The sequence below is a fragment of the Carcharodon carcharias genome, chromosome 21 (genome assembly GCF_017639515.1).
Source record: "Carcharodon carcharias isolate sCarCar2 chromosome 21, sCarCar2.pri, whole genome shotgun sequence".
Taxonomy (NCBI): Eukaryota; Metazoa; Chordata; class Chondrichthyes; order Lamniformes; family Lamnidae; genus Carcharodon; species Carcharodon carcharias.
Window position 1 is genome coordinate 87,375,925 of NC_054487.1, and position 20,342 is coordinate 87,396,266.

General features: G+C 44.6%; 1 protein-coding gene across 1 annotated transcript in view; it reads left to right on the forward strand.

Moving 5' to 3' along the window:
* The window catches only part of pawr (PRKC, apoptosis, WT1, regulator), a 179,857-nt gene that overhangs the window by 109,413 nt on the left and 50,102 nt on the right, over positions 1 to 20,342 (forward strand). Inside the window, exon 2 of the mRNA XM_041216044.1 lies at positions 19,216 to 19,332. Within this exon, the coding sequence (XP_041071978.1) occupies positions 19,216 to 19,332 (117 nt within the window). The remainder of the gene's footprint in view (positions 1 to 19,215; positions 19,333 to 20,342) is intronic.

The following is a 20,342-nucleotide window of genomic DNA, read 5'->3' on the forward strand; positions in this document are numbered from 1 at the left end:
ATGGTTTTATTTAATCTGTAATGTACCTTTAAGAATAATATTTGTTAAGGAAAATCACATGACCTGTAGTAAGCAATAGGAGAATATCAGGGGCTACCTGAGCAGTCAACGTAGAGATGGAGTTGGAGCTGAAAGCACACGTGTAGTTGCTGCTGAGCATGTTGTAAATAAACTTAATGTTTCCACCTAAGAAGTGTCTGTAGATCAACTCTATAATTAATAGCACAACTCGGCCACTGTAGAACAGGTGACCAAACAGATCTTTCGAACAATGGAAGTGTTTGTTAGGGTAGACATAGAGAAAATGTTTCTTTTCCCACTTGCCGGTGAGACCAGAACTCAGGGTTATAAATATAATGGGGTGGCCAAACTTTCTGAACCTTGGAGCTGCATACAACAATCTCCAGACATTCGAGAGCCATAAGACGTAGATAACCTTTAAAGGCATGTTTTCATTACTATTGCACACACTTGGGTGCCCTCCCCCATTCAGCCGCACTCACACATCCCCTCCACCCCCACCCCCAGTCTGGATTTATCCTCCTTGCCTGGATGTGGGAGAGAGGGGGCTGTCAGGGCCCAAACCCCAGGCCTCAATTCTCGCTCACCCCCCCACCACCAATCCTTTGTCCCGCTTTTGGCCAATCTCACCCCAGTCTGGGACAGCATCACCTCCCACAATCAAGGTGGCATTAGGCAGGCAATCCAGTACAGGAGTGCCCTACAAACTGCTACTGGGGGTATGGTCTCTGCACCTCCGAATCACAGCGCTGGTGCTGGACCAGTTAGGGTAGGGTTGAGCCGGCGGATGTTGTAGCTCTGCACGCCCAGCATCCCACCTGTATCTTAACAATGATCCAGATTATCCTCTGGGCCCTAACAACTTCCCCACTTTATCTGTAAAGCTGCACTGTTAAAGAGCCACATGTGGTTCATGAGCTGTTGTTTGGCTGTCCATGAAATATAAGATCAGTTAGTCAGGCGTTCATCAGTCTCTCAGGAGATGATGGACTGCGCTCGGTGTGTTTGTCACCTCTGGATTGAACATTGCCTGTTGTGGCTGTGGAAGCCGATTTGTGAGTGGCAGTCCCCTCCACAGCTGGCACAGGTGAAGAGTGTTGGCCTGAGGTCAACTGATGTTTTTTCCTTCAGGTGAGCTCTCTTTTCTGCCATTTAGTCACTTAAAGATAAGGTAATCATTGATCGGTCCAATAGGAAATTCAGGAACGATTTCTTCACCCAAAGAGTAGTGAGAATTCATTTACCACAGGGAGTGGTTGAGACTGACTAGCGTGGATGCATTTAAGAGGAAGCTGAATAAACACACGAGGGAGTAAAGATTAGAAGGGAATGCTGATAGGGCGAGACAAATTGGGGTGGGGTGGGGGGGGTTGGGGGGTTTGTGTGGAATGTAGACCTGTTGGGCTGAATGGTCAGTTTCTGTGCTGTCGCATCTTATACAATACTAAATGTTCCGAGTGTCTATAAAAGGTATTTAATTTTGGAACCATGAAGCTATCTGCCAGCCATAAAAGGAAATGCTTGGATTGTGATTTAAGTCTGAAAGGAACTGGCCGGGAAATAGTTATCTAGGGTGTTGACCCAGCAGGGTAATTAAGGTCTGGCACAAATCTCAATTGTTTAAAACAGGTTGTTTGAACGTTCCTAATTTCTTAAAAATATGATCTGTCCTATGAATCGAGCTGGGTTCCGACCTCTTTGTGGAAGTTTCAGAATCTAAAGGGAAGTTCAAGGTAAACCAGAAAGTGCTGAAGATTAGCAGATATCTGTCTTGTTCTTGGCTGAGGAAGATTATTGAGAAGGAGCAAGATGTAAAAGGGGAAGAGGCTTCGCTTTTGAGTAACACGTGCCCACAGGGCTATAGGTGATTACAGGAAAACTCAGGGACATAATAGAAATAGATTCACTATAAATGGATCAGCAGCTGGGAAAGGTGTCAGTGGGAACTGGTTTAAAATGCCATCTGTTTTTTATTGTTATAATACTTGTGTGGATGGTTTTGATCTCCTTTTCTCAGGAAGGACCTGCTTATCTTGGAGGGAGTGCAATAAAGGTTCACTGGATTAATTCCTGGCATGAGGAGACTGTCCTGTGAGGAGAGATAGAGTAGACTAGGCCTATATCCCATGGAACTTAGAAGAATGAGAGGTGATCTCATTGAAATGTATCAAAAAAATTAAAAGGCTTGTTAGGGCAGATACTGATGTTGTTCAGGTTGTGTAGAAAAAGCTGCAGGATGTATGTGTCACCCTTCACAGGAAGTATATATAGATTTATATAGCTCTGACGATGAGTGTAAGGATTATATTGCCCAAGGCCATTGAACACAGGTTTGCTGTGATTATGGAGATTATGTTTATATGATGGCCTATAGTCCAGTTAATTGCGGGGGGAGGGGGTGGTGTCAGGGGTGGTGGTGGAATTTCACTTGTGTTCCCAGTGTAGTTGTGACGTGGGATGGCTGAGGGTTCTTGGATTGATGGTCTGGGTTTGTACAACATAACGTTTACCGCTTCTCTGAAAAACACAAGGTGGTGTGAAAACACACCCCGCAGAGGGATAAATTAGATTTAAAAACTGAACGACCGCTAATTTAAATCTCAGAGTTGAGTTCAGTGACTAAAACAGAAATGCGGAAGTATCTCCGACAACATTTCAAACGAGCTGCTCGAAAACTCCGGGTATGGGTATTCAGAGATTCAGAAGGAAAAAACCCGTTCAACCACATTGCAGAGAAAAGGCAACAGAAATTTGGCACAGGGGACCAGGAATTGAAACTTGTGTCAACAGGTGCAGCATTGTCACAAGATCACACTTGACCTGATCTGACACACCTTACCAGAAGGGCCTTGGAAACTCAGGAATTCCACTGAAAATCAAAATCTGGCCATAACTTTTGTATTTTTACAACACTGTCCTGCTTCCCTCCCACCTTCCTCCCTCAGTAAACTTCAACTCATGCAAAACTCTGCTGCACGTTCCCTAACTTTCCCCAGATGCCGCTGGCAGCCTTGCCTTGAGACTTCTTGCCCCTGGAATTCTCTCCTAAATCCGTCCACCTCTCTCTCCCCCTTAAAGACAATCCTTAAAACCTATCCCTTTGACCAAGCTTTTGGTCACTTGTCCTAAGATCGTCTTATAAATCAAAATTAGATATGGAGCCACATAATACTCCTGTGAAACATCTTGGGACGTTTTTACTTCATTAAAGATGCTGTATAAACATATTGTTGTTATTGTCTTTGTGGAAAATTTCTCAACGAGCGTTTTGTTTACACTGAATTTAATGTGGAAAAAACGAGCCTTGCCAGACTCTTTATGGCGTACCATAAGCTGGACTTGTCATGCCATTATAAACTTGTTGAATGACATTTCCTTCATGCAGCCAACCTCTTATAAGCATTGTACCAGTGTGCTGCCTCCTCAGCTCTTCATGCTGCCTTTGACAATTAGACCAATTCCTTAATTAGGGAGTTAGCAACGATCCTGTTTATGAATGCAAATGTCCTCCTGCCTCCTGGATACAGTGCCTTGTACACCGGTGATGTGGGTGCAGCCTGGCTGTATTTTTCACACTCTAGCAGGGTTGCAACTGTGGCTCAGTGGGTAGCACTCTTGCCCTTGAATAACGGGGTCGTGGGCTCAAGTTGCACTCCAGAGACTGGGGCACGTAATCCAGCCTCTGACAGTCCCAGATCTGAGGGTTTGCTGCACAGACTCAGGCAAGCTGCCTTCCAAATGAGATAGTAGGCCAAGGCCCTGCCTGCCCTTTCATGTGGAGGTCCCACCATGTTGAAAAGAGCAAGGAAACTGCCCCCAGTGCCCAGAACAATATTTGCCTCTCAACCAACATCACTGTAAAAACATTTTATCCGGCCATCATGACGTTGCTGTTTGTGAGATCTTGCTGTGCACAAATTGGCTGCTGCCTTACCTCCATTACATGTGTCTACACTTCAGAAGTACTTAATTGGCTCTAAAGCACTGTGGGACATCCCGAGATCATGAAAGGCACCGCATGAATACGGGTCTTTGTTTTTGTCAGGTTATGTGACTCTTGGTGCATAATCCTGTCCATGTGTGCACTGTCCAACAAGACCTGTCCATGTGTGCACTGTCCAACAAGAATTGATGGGTAACAGTCTGGAGTTGATTGTCCTCCTCTGCCACTCCACTACAAGGAGTGGCTGAGCATAAGGAAGCTAGATAAGCACTTGGTAGGGAAAAGAGTAGAAGGTTATTAGGATGATGGAGTGAGATGAACTATATTTGAGGATCATAATGTGAAATGATGAACAGTAGAGGATGGCAGTGCACACAGTGCCATGTAACTCTCAATAGCTTGGCTGGTCGAGGTGGGGTAATGATATTTCCTTATGAACTGATCATTAGCATTGGATCACTTCCAAATTCTGCAGCAATGCCTGAATTCTATCTCACCCAAACAATCATGCTCTGCTTGTTTCTCCTGTTTAACTATTACCAGAGCAATTAAATCAAGGATAATGGAAGAAGTCAAATTTCCCTTTCCAGTCCAAAGGGTTTGTCAGGATTTTCTGCCATTTTGTGGATCGGAGTCTGCAATTCCATTTGATTATTTTGCTGTGGAAAATGACAAATAATTGGCTTTGACCATCACGTGTGGTGAGGCCGAGACTGCTTCATGTGGATGTGGAGGGGGAAATTTTTGAGCAATTTGGCACCAGACAAACAACAATTCACACTTACACAGGACATTAACATAGTAAAATGTCCCAAGGTGCTTCATAAAAGTTTAAATGAAACAAAACTTAACACTGAGCCACACAAGGAGGGAGAGGCAGAGAGGTTTCAGGAGGAACTCCAGAACTTAAAACCCAGGCAGCTAAAGGCACGGCCACGGGTAGTAAAATGATTAAAATTGGGGGTACACAAGGGGCCAAAGTAAGAGGAGCTCAGGGACCTCAGGGGTGTTGTGGGCCTGGATGAAATTACTGAGATAGAGAGGGGATAAGCCATGGAGGAATTTGAACACAAGGTTTTTTAGACTATATTTTGCAAAGCTACTAAACCATCAATACAAAATGACAATTTTGACCATAAACAAGGATTTGGCTCTGAGCTCTTTGAGGGTTTTGCAGTTTGGCCAAATCTTTTAAGTTCTGCCTTGCAGTTACAGAAAATACCATTTAAAGTCCTCTACCCTATTCCTGAGAATGAACAAAATGCCTTTGCTTTTGTTTTGGTTGAAACTATCACAAAACAAAGATTTCCTCTTTCTCTCCGCTGGACTTTGGTTTACAATTTGCTTGCTTCCTCTACCAAATCCATATCATCTTATTAGGTTGTTAATGCGGAAGAAGCAATCAGATCAGCAGCAGAATTGAACAGGATCTCGCACTATACTGCGAGAGTGAACAGCTGACAGACTCCAAGGTAAATCAGTGAGCAGAGAAAATGTGACTGGGCAATGAGCCAGCGATAATGTGATTGGACAATGAGCAGAGCTAATGTGATTGGGCAATGAGCAGAGATACTGTGATTGGGCAGTGAGCAGACATAACCTGATTGGGCAATGAGCAGAAATAAACTGATTGGGCAATGAGCAGAGATAACCTGATTGGACAATGAGCAGAGATAATGTGATTGGGCAATGAGAAGAGTTAATGTGGTTGGGTAATGAGCAGAGTTACTGTGATTGGGCAGTGAGCAGAGGTAATGTGATTGGGCAATGAACGGAGCTAATATGATTGGGCAGTGAGCTGAGATAATCTGATTGGGCAATGAGCAGAGATAATGTGATTGGGCAGTGAGCAGAGGTAATGTGATTGGACAATGAGCAGAGGTAATGCGATTGGGCCAATGAGCCAGTTCCTGTGGGCAGACTGATTAGGAAAAGGGAGTGAAAATGTGTCATTTATGAAGTGGTAAATCAATCTTGCAGGATCAGACAGGCAGGACCCAAAGACCACGCCTCAAATATTGGTGAAATCCACTGGTACTACACTAACTGTCAGCCTACACTACATAGAGTTGAAGTCTATTGTTTGTTATGGCCCCCCCTTCTCATCTCTGGTGAGAGACGTTTTCTTGCTTCCATATTTTTCCTTCCGTATTTTTGCACCATCAATATATCTCTATGTTGCCTTGTTCTGTGATAACTTTAAGTCACACTGTCCTTATACATATCCTACCCAGCTCAAAGCCCAAGTAATTTCCCTGTTTAGGTGGCACATTGTCCCTTCCTGAAATTATAGAGCTTTGTAGCTGGCCATTTGACCCATCACACGCACAAGATTTGTAGGAGCTATCCAAATAATCCCACTCCCCTGCTCTTATCCCATGGCCCTGCAAATTTTTCCCCTTCAGTACCCTCTGAAATAGCCTAACAAGCCACTCAGTTATATTAAGCCACCACAAAGTCAGTGAAACTGGGATGGACCACTCGGCATTGACCTAGGCACTGAAAACGGCAACAGCAAACTCTGCTCTGTCGACCCTGCAAAGTCCTCCTTATTAACATCTGCGGGGGAGGGCTAGTCCCTAAATTGGGAGAGCTGTCTCACAGACTAGCCAAATAACAGCCTGACTTAGTCATACTCACGGAATCATACCGTGTAGATCATGTCCCAGACACGACAATCACCATCCCAGCTGAAGTGACGGCACAGTGGTATACAGTCGGGATGGAGTTGCCCAGGGAGTCCTGAACATTGACTCTGGATCCCATGAGGCCTCCTGACATCAGGTTAAACACGGGCAAGGAAACCTCCTGCTGATTACCATGTACCGCCCTCCCTCAGCTGATGAGTCAGTGCTCCTTCATGTTGACACCACTGAGAGTGGCAATAGCACAGAATGTACTTTGGGTGGGGGACTTCAATGTCCATCACCACGAGTGGTTCGTTAGCACCACTGCTGAGCTGCCCAAGTCCTAAAGGACATAGACTGGGCCTGAAGCAGATGGTGAGAAAACCAACAAGAGGGGAAAACATACTTGACCTCATCCTCATCCACCAGTCTGCCGCAGATGCATCTGTCCATGACAGTATCAGTAGGAGTGACCACTGCACAGTCCTTGTGGAGACAGAGTCCTGTCTTCACATTGAGGATACCCTCCATCGTGTTGTGTGGCACTACCACTGTGCTAAATGGAATAGATTTCAAACAGATCTAGCAACTCAAGACTGGGCATCCATGAGGCACTGTGGGCCATCAGCAGCAGCAGAATTGTACTCAAACACAATCTGTAACCTCATGGCCTGGCATATCCCCCACTCTACCATTACCATCAAGCCAGGGGATCAACCCTGGTTCAATGAAGAGTGCAGGAGGGCATGCCAGGAGCAGCACCAGGTATACCTAAAAATAAGGTGAAGCTACACTCAGGACTACCTGAGTGCCAAACAGCATGAACAGCATGACAGAGCTAAGTGATCCCATAACCAACGGATCAGATCTAAGCTCTGCAGTCCTGCCACATCCAGTCGTGAATGGTGGTGGACAATTAAACAGCTCACTGGAGGAGGAGGCACCACAAATGTGCCAGCTGTGGCTCAGTTGCTAGCCCTCTTGCCTCTAAACCAGAAGGTTAAGTGTTCAAATCCCACTCCAGGGCCTTAAGCACAAAATCTGGGCGGCTGTTCCACTGCAGTACTGAGGGAGGGTTGTACTGTCTCTCAAACTGATGTCCAATCCAAAGAGTACATTACACTGTTGATTAGAGAAAAAGGGAGGCTTATGGCAGATATCGAGGGCTCAAAACAGCAGAAGCCCTGGAGGAGTATAGAACGTGTAGAGGGGAAACTTAAAAAGGAAATTAGGAGAGCAAAAAGCGGGGCATGAGAAAACATTGGCAGGTAAAATAAAGGAAAATCCAAAGTTATTTTACAAGTACATTAAGAGTAAGAGGATAACTAGGGAAAGAGTAGGGCCCATTAAGGAACATAGTGGTAATTTGTGTGTGGAGCCGGAAGACGTAGGTAGGATTCTAAATGAATACTTTGTGTCAGTGTTCACAAGTGAGAGGGATGACGTGGGTATGTGATATAATTTAAGAGATTAGCATAGAAAGGGAGGAGGTTCTAAGTGCTCTGGCATGCTTATAAGAAGATAAATCTCCAGGCCTGGATGAAATGTATCCCAGGCTGTTGAGTGAGGCAAGGGAGGGGATAGCAGGGGCACTGGCAATAATTTTCAATACCTCTCTGGCCACAGGAGAGGTGCCAGAGGACTGGGGGACAGCCAATGTGGTACCGTTATTCAAGAAGGGAGGAAGGGATAAACCAGGGAACTACAGGCCAGTCAGTCTAACCTCATTGCTGGGGAAACTATTGGAAGCAATTCTGAGGGACAGAATTAATCTACACTTGGAGGGGCAAGGATTAATCAAGGACAGTCAGCATGGTTTTGTTAAGGGGAGGTCATGTCTGACCAATCTGATTGAATTTTTCGAACCAGGTGTGTGACCAGGTGTACAGATGAGGGCAATGCATTTGACATAGTCTACTTGGACTTCAGCAAGGCTTTTGATAAGGTCCCGCATGGGAGACTGATAACGAAGGTAAGAGCCCATGGGATCCAAGGCAATTTGGCAAATTGGATCCAGAATTGGCTGAGTGGCAGGAAGCAGAGGGTGATGGTCAAGGGGTGTTTTTGTGACTGAATGCCTGTGTCCAGCGGGGTTCCACAGGGATCGGTGTTGGGTCCCTTGCTGTTTGTGGTATATATAAATGATGTAGACTTGAATGTAGGAGAGTTGATCAGTAAGTTCGTGGATGACACGAAAATTAGTGGGGTGGTAAATAGTGAGGGGGACAGCCTTAGATTACAGGAGGATATAGACGGGCTGATCAGTGGCAAATAGAGTTTAATCTGGATAAGTGTGAGGTGATGCACTTGGGCAGGACAAACAAGGCACGGGAATACACGATGAAAGGTAGGACCCTGGATCAGAGGGACCTGTGTATATGTCCACCAGTCCCTTAAGGTAACGGGACAGGTAGCTAAGGTGGTTAAGAAGGCATATGGGATACTTGCCTTTATTAGCCGAGACATAGAATATAAGAGGAGGGAGGTTATGCTGGAACTGTATAAAATGCTGGTTAGGCCACAGCTAGAGTGTTGCGTGCAGTTCTGGAATCTGCATTATAGGAAGGATGTGATTGCACTAGAGAGAGTGCAGAGGAGATTTACCAGGATGTTGCCTGGGCTGGAGAGTTTTAGTTATGAGGAGAGATTAGTTAGACTAAAGTTATTTTCCCTGGAGCAGAGGAGATTGAGGGGGGGACATGATTGAGGTGTATAAAATTATGAGGGGCATAGATAGGGTAGACAGGAAGGAATTTTTCCCCTTGGTGGAGGGATCAATAACTAGGGGGCATAGATTTAAGGTAAGGGGCAGGAGGTTTGGAGGGGATGTGAGGAAGAATTTTTTCACCCAGAGGGTGGTGGGAATCTGGAACTCACTGCCTGAAAGGGTGGTAGGGGTAGAAACCCTCATAACATTTAAGAAGTATTTGGATGTGCACTTGCGATGCCATGGCATACAAGACTATGGGCCTAGTGCTGGAAAATGGGATTAGAATAGTTAGGTATTTGTTTAATCAGCAGAGACCTGATGGGCCGAAGGGCCTTTTCCTTTGCTGTAGACCTCTATAATTCTATGACTAAATATCCCCATCTACAATGATGGAATAGCCCAGCACAGCAGTGCAAAGATAAGGCTGAAGCATTTGCAACAATCTTCAGCCAGAAGTGCCGAGTGGATGGTCCATCTCGGCCTCCTCCGGAGGTCCCCAACATCTCGGGAGCAGGGCTTCAGCCAATTCAATTCACTCCACATGATATCAAGGAACGGCCGAAGGCACTGGATACTGCACAAGCTATGGGCCCTGACAATATTCCAGCTATAGTATTGAAGATTTGTATCCCAGAACTTGCTGGGCCCCTGGCCAAGTTGTTCCTGGATAGCCGCAACACTGGCAGCTACCAGGCAATGTGTAAAATTGCTCAGGTATGTCCTGTCCACAAAAAACTTCACCAATGACCTCCCTTCCACCATAAGGTCAGATCTGAGGATGTTCGCTGATGATTGCATGAAGTTCAGCACCATTCACAACTCCTCAGATACTGAAGCAGTCCATGTCCAAATGCAGCAATACCTGGCCAATGTCCAGGCTCGGACTGACAAATGGCAAGTAACATTCGCGCCACACAAGTATCAGGCAATGACCATCTGCAACAAGAAGAGAGGGGAGATGGTGGCATAGTGATATTGTCACTGGAGTAGTAGTTCAGAGACCCAGGGTAATTCTCTAGGGACCCAAGTTCGAATCCCACCACAGCAGATGGTGGAATTTGAATTCAATAAATATCTGGAATTAAAAGTCTGATGATGACCATGAAACCATTGCCGATTGTTGAAAAAAGAAACCCATTTGGTTCACTAATGTCCTTTAGGGAAGGAAATCTACCATCCTGTCCTGGCCTGGCCTACATGTGACTCCAGACCCCATAGCAATGTGCTGACTCTTAAATGCCCTTTGAACAAGGGCAATTAGGGATGGGCAATAAATGCTGGCTTAGCCAGTGACAATCACATTCCATAAGCAAATAAAATCTAACCATCACCCCTTAACATTCGATTCAATGGCATTATCATCACTGAATCCCCCAATATCAACATCTTGGGGATACCATTGACCAGAAACTGAATTGGACTAGCCACATAGATGCTGTGGCTGGGAATCCTTCAGTGAGTAATTACTCTCCTGACTCCCCAATGTCTGTCCACCACCTACAAGGCACAAGTCAGGAGTGTGTTGGAATACTCCCTGCTCGCCTGGATGAGTGCAGCTCCAACAACACTGAAGACGCTTGACACCTTCCAGGACAAAGCAGCCTGCTTGGTTGGTGTCTCATCCACAAACAATCACTTCCTCCACCGCTGACACACAGTAGCAGCGTGTGTACCATCTACAAGATGCACAGCACAAACTCACCAAGGCACCTTAGACAGCACCTTTCAAACCCACGGCCACTATCATCTAGATGGATAAGGGCAGCAGATAGATGGAAACACCACCACCTGGAAGTTCCCCTCTAAGTCACTCACCATCCTGACTTGGAAATATATCGGCCGTTCCTTCACTGTCGCTGGGTCAAAATCCTGGAACTCCCTCCCTAACAGCACTGTGGGTGTACCTACACCACATGGACTGCAGCGGTTCAAGAAGGCATCTCACCACCACCTTCTCAAGGGGCAACTGGGGATGGGCAATAAATGCTGGCCCAGCCAGTGACACCCACATCCCATGAACGAATAAAAAAAGTTAAGTTTGAATTTTCACAGAGTCGAGACAACTCTGGAGACATTTAAAAATAGCCGCTGGGACATGATTCTGACATTCCTGCCCCCAATTCCCAGAACCCCCAACTTTTGCTGGCAGGGGATGAGACTTAAAGTAGGAGACTTGCTCCGTGAATTGCCAACCTGGCAGCGATTCCATTGGAGGGCTGGGCATCCCCTGTCCCCTGCAATTTTTGTGGAGTTCAGCCAGCTTCCCCATGACTTGTGATTCATGACTTCTCAGAGGAGACGTGAACCATAGTCTGGATTGTGAATCTTTTGAAAGGTAACTTTCCAGAAAGCGTTTGATTTGATAAAGTGCCACATCAAAGGTTATTGTGGAAATTAAAAGCCCGTGATATAGGGGGTAAAGTATTGGCACTGATAGAAGATTGGCTGGCGAACAGGAAACAGGGAGTAGGCATAAATGGGTCTTTAAAAACAAAAAAACTGCAGATGCTGGAAATCCAAAACAAAAACAAAAACAGAATTACCTGGAAAAACTCAGCAGAACTGGTTCTGTCGAAGGGTCATGAGGACTCGAAACGTCAACTCTTCTCTTCTCCGCCGATGCTGCCAGATCTGCTGAGTTTTTCCAGGTAATTCTATAAATGGGTCTTTTTCTGGTTGGCGAGATGTAATGGTGGTGTGCCACAGGGATCAGTGCTGGGACATCAACCTTTTATAAATTATGTACATGGCTTGGATAAAGGGACCGAAGGTATGACTGCTAAATTTGTTGATGACACAAAGATAGGTAGGAAAGTAAGAGGTCAAGATAACACAAGGAGGCTACAGAGAGATAAAGACAGGTTAAGTGAGTGGGCAAAGATCTGGCAAATGGAGTTAAATGTGAAGTTGTCCATTTTGGCAGAAAAAATAAAAAAAGAAGCTTATTATCTAAATGGTGACATATTAAAGAGTTCTGAGAAACAGAGGGCTCTGGGTGTCCTAGTGCATGAATCACAAAAAGCTAGCAAGTAATTAGGAAAGCTAATAGAATGTTATCGTTTATTGCGAAGGGATTTGAATACAAAAGTAGGGAGGTTTTGCTTCAGTTATACAAGGCACTGGTGAGATCACATCTAGAGTACTGTATACAGTATTAGTCGCCTTCATTAAGGAAGGATTTAAATGCATTGGAAGCAGTTCAGAGAAGGTTTACTGGACTAATACCTGGAATGGGTGGGTTGTCTTATGAGGAAAGGTTGGACAGACTGGGTTTGTATCAATTGGAGTTTAGAAGAGTAAGAGACGACTTGATGGAAACATATAAGAGCCTGAGGGGTCTTTACAGGGTGGATATGGAGAGGATGTTTCCTCTTGTGGGAAAACCTAGAACTATGGGTCACTTTTTACAAATAAGGAGTTGCCCATTTTAGGCTGGAAAAATCTGGAAAAGTTTCTTCCCTGAGAGTCTTGAGTTTTTAAATGTCGTTTCCTCAAAATGTGGTAAAAGCAGAGGTTGATAGATTCTCGACAAGGGGATGAAATTATCGAGGGTAGGTAGGAATGTGGAGTTGTGGTTACAATCAGATCAGCTATGATCTTATTGAATGGCAGAGCAGGCTCGAAGGGCTGAGTGGCCTACTCCTGCTCCTAATTCGTATGTAAGTTTAAAAGACCTTACTCATGCCCCCATGTCCCCTTTGCCCATTCCACCCTAACGCATGCCAACGTAAGGCCCCCCCCCCCCCACTCACCTGGGCATTGAAGGGCCAAGAGTTGTTGGCATGGAGGATATGAGGGGCCATGGGAGGGTGTGGGTTGGAGGCATGAGTTGGCATGGAGACAATAAGGGGCCATGGTGCTGGGTGGATGGGGCAAGAGTTGGCTTGGAGGTGGCATACGGAGTGTGTAGAGGAGTGAGGGGTGAGGGCTAGATGGCCTAACAATCTTTAATACAACTGGGGCGAAGTGCCAGAGAACCAGAGAGTCTCAGAACCAGAAGTCCCAGAGAGCCTTCTAACCGGCCAGCACTTGGCCACCCCCAAGGCTGCCTAGGCTTTACTTCTGGGGTTGGTGTGCCTGACCTCACCCCACACACAATCCCCCCCAAGAGTGAAAATCGTGACACTTGGGGACCTTTCTATTGAGGCAGGTCTGACGAGTCAGGAAATTTCTCAATTCAAGCTACCTGTCTCGGTAGTGAAAATCCGGGCCTTACTATTGAATCAGCTTCAACCCTTCCACATCACAACAACTCAGTTCATTAAAAAAATCTTCATCTCCTCTCTGGCTCTTCTGCCAGTTACCATAAATCTTGTACCCCCTGTGCAGTGTTCAATGGAATTATTAGTCCCAGATGCAAAGATCTTCCCTTTCATTGCCTGTAAAGCATATTGGAATGGCTTGTGGTTTTAAAAGACTCTCAAATTCAATGTTCAGTATAAGTTGGATCACAGTTATTATTGCGAAAATGGCTATAATTTTGGATTGTGATGAAGGAACGGGAAAAAAATGCCCAGAAAAATGGTATCTGAGGAAATGTAACTCATGGTCAGGGGATTTATGGAGCCAGAAGGTGAAATGCTCAATTTCTTTCGTTGAAGTTAATTTTTTACATAAGAACACAAGAAATAGGAGCGGAGTTAGACCATTCGGCCCCTCGAGCCTCCTCGGCCAATCAGTGTGATCATGGCTGATCTTTGACCTGAACCCCAGTTTCTGCCTAAGACCCAAAAATTTACCAATCGCACTGAATGTATTCAGTGACTGAACAGCTCTGGGATAGAGAATTCCAAATATTTACTGCAGTAGCTTGAATTGCATTCCCTGATCAGGGAGCAGTATGAAACAAACTGCTATCATGATGTAGATTATCCTTTCTGGAAAAATGTGTTTCAACTTTCAGATTGTTTTTTATTAGAACTGCAACAAACCAGGACTGTGTTTCTTTTTTGTCCATTGTTTGTTAGAATGTTGGGAGATGTTGTGGGAATTTGGTTCAGCACTTCTGATGACAGGTCATTGGTAACAGGTAACTGGTCTCCTGGAGTTTATTTGGTTGCCTTTAGGAGTTGGAAAGAAATTTCTCCACAGTGTCTTCCTGAAAGTGACTACATTTTTGTTAGCCTCCCACAGAGTTATTGTTACAAATGTTTAAGCATGCTGGCAGACCACCTTCATGGGTAGGGTGAACATACATGAAACATAGGAATATGAGGAGGCCATTCAGCCCCTTCAAGCCTCTTCTACTATTCAATTAGATCCTATTGTATCTCAACTCCATTTCCTCGCTTTTGTTCATAACCCTTAATGATACCTGGAATGAGCGGGTTGACATATGAGGAGAGGTTAGACAGGCTGGGCTTGTTTCCACTGGAGTTTAGAAGTGAGACGGGTGACTCGATCGAAGTATATAAGATCCTGAATGGGTATTGACAAGGTTCATGTGGAAAGGATGTTTCCTCTTGTGGGTGAGTCCAGAACTAGGGGGCACTGTTTTAAAATTAGGGGTCACCCTTTTAGGACAGAGATGAGGAGGATTTTTTTTTTTCTCTCTGAAGATTGTGTGACTTTGGAACTCTCTGCCTCAGAAGGTGGTGGAGGCGGGGTATTTTTAAGGCAGAGGTAGATAATTGTTAGGCAAGGGAATCAAAGGTTATCGGGGGTAGATGGAAATGTGGAATTCGAAACACAAACAGATCAGCCATGATCTTATTGAATGGCAGAGCAGGCTCGAGGGGCTGAATGGCCTACTTCTGCTTCTGTTTCATATGTTTGTATGTTCATATGTTAACACCTTTACCCAACAAAAATCTGTTGACCTGCTGAGTATTTCCTGCACTTCCTGTTTTATTTCAGATTTCCAGCTTATTTTGCTTCAATAACAATTTGCTGTTCCCTGTTCAAAGCTGTCAAATGTTACATAACCCTGAGCTTTTTGGGGAGAGAATTCCAAGTTTCCATGACCCTTTATGAAGAACTGCTCCCTGACATCATTCCTTAGCAGCCTAACTTTTTTTTAAGGTCATGTGTTCTGGACTCTGCCAGAGTTTCTCTCTGTCTTCCCATCCTAATAAATGCATCAGTTAAAATGCTCATTTAGTCTTCTATATTCAGAGGGAATACAAGCCTAGTGTATGCAACCTGGCCTCATAGTTAAACCTTTTTAGCCTGGTATCATTCTGGTGAATCTGTGCTGTGCCCTCCCCAAGCCCAATGTACCCTTCCTGAGGTATGGTGCCCAGAACCCAACACAGATACTCTAAATAGAGTCTACCCAGAGCTCTGTACAAATGTAACTTAACTTCCCCACCCTTTTTATTATATTCTTCCTTGGAGAACTCCTAAGCTTATTTGTTAAATTCATTCTGACTCCCTGATTTTTGGGTCAAATACAAGTTCAATTTCAATTTCTGTTAGCTCCAACTCTTGATGAAAATAGGCTCGTCTGAATGTGTCTTTGTGTTTAATATAGAGATCCAGATTCGTCTTTTAGGTTCCCAACCCTCCAGAAATTAAAGATTTAACTCCAGGACACTATAAGTAACACCCAGGCAGAAGCATCCTAGAGTGGGCTAAAACATAATAGTTTCTTTTAAGTCAGAAAAAGGTTTGAATAGTTTTTTGGTTATAAAATTATTGAATATGGGAAGGAAAAGCTGTTTGACTGATAGTAATGAAGCCTGAGTTGAATAATGAAATGATTTATTTGCTTTCAGATTGGCTATGGGAAGGCTGAGCACCATGTGGTGACCAATAGCAGGAATGTGGGGCGGAGCAAGTGGAGGTGGGAAGGTCATATGGTGAAACTTCCAGGAATGGAGGCATAACTAGGTTGGAATCATACCTAGCACAAAGGAAGATGGTTGTGGTTGTTGGAGGTCAGTCACCTCAGCTCCAGGACATCACTGCAGGAGTTCCTCAGGGTTGTGTCCTTGGCCCAACCATCTTCAGTTGCTTCATCAATGACCTTCCTTCCATCATGAGGTCAGAAGTGGGGATGTTCGCTGATGATTGCACAATGTTCAACAACATTCGCGACTCCTCAGATACTGAAGCAGTCCATTTTCAAATGCAGCAAGATCTGGACAATATCCAGGCTTAGGCTGACAAGTGGCAAATAACATTCGTGCCACACAAGTGTCAGGCAATGACCATCTCCAACAAGAGAGAATCCAACCATTGCCCCTTGATGTTCAGTGGCATAAATAATACAATAAATCTGGAATACAAAAGCTAGACTCAGTAATGGTGACCATGAAACTATCATCAATTGTCATAAAAACCTATCTGGTTCACTAATGCCCTTTAGGGAAGGAAATCTGCTGTCCTTACCTGGTCTGGCCTACATGTGACTCCAGACCCACAGCAACGTGGTTGACTCTTAACTGCCTTCTGAAATGACCTAACAAGCCACACAGTTCAAGGACATTCAGGAAGGGCAACAATGCTGGCCTTGCTAACGGCACCCATATCCCATGAAAGGGCAAAAAAAAAATTACCATCACTGAGTCCCCCACTATCAACATCCTGGGGGTTACCATTGACCAGAAACTGAATTGGACCAGCCATATAAATACTGTGGCTACAAGAGCAGGTCAGAGGCTAGGAATCCTGCAACAATTAACTCACCTTCTGACTCCCCAAAGCCTGTCCACTACCTACAAGGCACAAGTCAAAAGTGTGATGGAATACTCCCCACTTGCCTTGCAGCTCCCACAACACTCAAGAAGATTGACACCGTCCAGGACAAAGCAGCCTGCTTGATTGGCACCACATCCACAAACATTCACCCCCTCACCACCAACGCTCAGTAGCAGCAGTGTGTACCATCTGCAAGATGCACTGCAGGAATTCACCAAGGCTCCTTAGACAGCAACTTCCAAACCCACAACCACTACCATCTAGAAGGACAAGAGCAGCAGACACATGGGAACACCACCATCTGCAAGTTCCCCTGCAAGTCACTCACCATCCTGACTTGGAAATATATCACCGTTCCTTCACTGTCGCTGGGTCAAAATCCTGGAACCCCCTCCCTAACAGCACTATGGGTGTACCTACGCCACGTGGACTGCAGTGGTTCAAGAAGGCAGCTCACCACCACCTTCTCAAGGGCAATTAGGGATGGATAATAAATGCTGGCCCAGCCAGCAAAGCCCACATCCCGTGAATGAATTATTAAAAATACATTCGAGCAGAGTTGGCAACTCCTCTCCAGGCTCCTTGTGTGGAAATGGGCAAGTGTCAGTGGGGGAGTTTCCAAAGTCATATCAAAACAAACTGTTTGCATCACAAAATTTGATCTATAAACAGGATGTATTATTGTTGTTTGCAGCTTGTAATATGAAACCTGAATCTGGGCAGCAATTTTTAAATCTATAAAATACATATCCTACCACACAAGCTTTGTGGTATGAATGGAATTATTGACTGTCGGCTGGTGGGATGGTGAAGAAATTCAGTGCGTCATTGCTCTGCTTTACATTCCCAAGTTACATCTGAGCTTCTCGATCCTTATTCTCCGGGAAAACATGTCAGCTTTACCTTGTAGGGTGATAAAGCATCGAATGAGCATTGGGCTGTGGGGTTGCCAACCCTCCAGGATTGCCTTGGGGTCTTCAGGAATTAAAGACTAAACTCCAGCTCACTGCGTGCGAATCCCAGGCAGAAACATCATAGGGGCTTTGGGAAAAACAGTGTGGGTTTCATTTTCTTTGAACCCTTTTGTTGATCAATGATAAAGATGTTGAAATGGGGGAGAAAGGCTGTTTGGTTGACGGTTAAAAATTATCCAATCAGGTGAAGGAGTCTGTTCCTGTTCCAATAAATGCAGGGAGATGGGCACCGTGGTTGGACAAGCTAGATGACCCAATAGCAGGAGTGATGGTGGGAGTGGTTGGAGGCTGAATGTCATGTGATGAAATCACCAAGAAAACATCCAATCAGAGTTGGCAAACGTACTGGGGAGGGGCTGGGTTAAAACTTGGTGAATTTTGTTACTTGGACTCGTTCATAGATTTCTGTCATTTGTTGGGTTCCACTGACAATTTTTATGTTGCTCTTGATATTTTTTTTACAAAACTAACTTGTAATGGAATTGTCATTTTCTTGGATAGTTTTAATGTTTTACTAGTTAAGCTCCCATGGCTTTGCATTTGGACAAAAGCTAGGTCTCTCCTTTTGAAAAAGAATTTAAACTTAAGCTTTATTGTTGTGGGTTGGCTACCAAGAAATAGAAACATGGGAATTGGATTAACAAAGACTAGGGTCCATTAATTTGCCTTCTACAAACCTGGTAATCCTATGATCGGCCAGGATCTCATTAAATGATAGAACAGGTTCGAGCAGTTCAGTGGCCTCCTCCTGTTCTATAATACAATATAATGCATGTATTTATGAATCATGGCTATCAATCTCTGCCAATATGGCTATAATAGATCTTGGGAGAATAGAGATAATTATCCTCAACCCCTTCTTTTTCCCCATCTCTGTCCCCTCCTCCCCTTTTCCCCTCCTCCCCTTCTCTTTCCTTCCCATTTTGGGGAACTCTACGTGCTGCCTCAAGGTCTCCAGTTATTCCCGACAGCTCCAGACAGCTGTGGGAAATCTCACCTTTGCTTTGGAAGAGGGAATAAAGTGAGTCGGGGAACATGGAAGATTGAGGATCCTCAGTTGCACTCTTCCATGTCCCAACTTGGTAGTTGCAGAATGATAGGTATGGAAACCCAAAACTGGTGCAGCAGAGACTACACTCCTGAGGATGGGCCAACTTACTGGAATAGAAGTAGAGGGCGGATGCACCTCACATGGGGTGAGGAGGTCAGTCAGTCTCTAGAACCAATGCTCCTCACATTAGTGAATTCTGTTTGAGAAAGAGATTACTTTCAAAAGCCTTTCCACTACTTTTCCTCCAGAGCCCTGACGATGATGATCATTCAGGACAGAAGCTGCACCAGAGGGAGGATGCCATTACTCAACAGAACACTATCCAGAATGAGTCGATTACATCTGATGCAAGCAGCCCGTATAACGTAAGAATCGTTTTGTATTTTCTATTCACCATCATTTTTTTGCTGTTGCAATAATAGGGCCGCAATCCATAACTAAATAGTGTTCTATAGTTGGTTTATAGACTATGGAATGCCTTAAAGTAGCAATGTCCATGCTTGCTGGTTGAGGTGGTCAGTACATGGGGACGTGAAGTACAGGAAGCTCAGTCTGGAGTTTGTATTTATCTGCTGGTTTTTATGCCCTGTTTGAATTTTATTTGCATGGAAGTTTGGAAAACATCTTTTTAGTGCTATGCCTGATTGGTGGATCATGGAATCTTTCATCACAGAAGGAGGCCATTTGGCCCATCCTGCCTGTACCAGTTCTTTGAATGAGCTATCCAGTTAGCCCCACTTCCTTGCTCTTTCCCCATAGCCCTGTAGATTTTCATTTTCACATATAATAGGATCAATTACTATTGAATCTGCCTCTGCCGGCCACTTAGACAAATTCCAGGTAATGGCAATTTGCTATACGGAATAAAATCTCATCTGCCCTCTGGTTCTTATGCCAATTATCCTAAATTTGTGACCTCTGTTTACTGACCCTCCTGCCTGTGGTAACAGTTTTTCTTCACTTACTGTATCAAAACCATTCATAATTTTGAACACCTCTACTAAATCTCCCCTTAACCTTCTCTGCTCTGAGGAGAACAATCCCAGTTTCTCTTGTCTCTCCATAGAACTTAAATCTCTCACCGCTGGCCTTCTGTTACATCTCCTCTGCCCCCTGTTGAAGGCCCCGACATCCCTCCTAAAATGTTACACCAAGGATTAGAAGCAGTATTCTAGCTGAGTCCTCATAGTGGATAAATCTTAAATCTGAACACCACGATCTTAAGATCAATGTAAATTAATTAGAACACTGATTTAAACTTTATCTTGAGTGTCAAGGCCCCATCAAACACAGCTATTCAGCCAATGAAGCAAAGACTTGGAGGCACCTTTTATAAAGTATGAATGAACCTTGTTTCTAAATCTAGCTGGGAAAA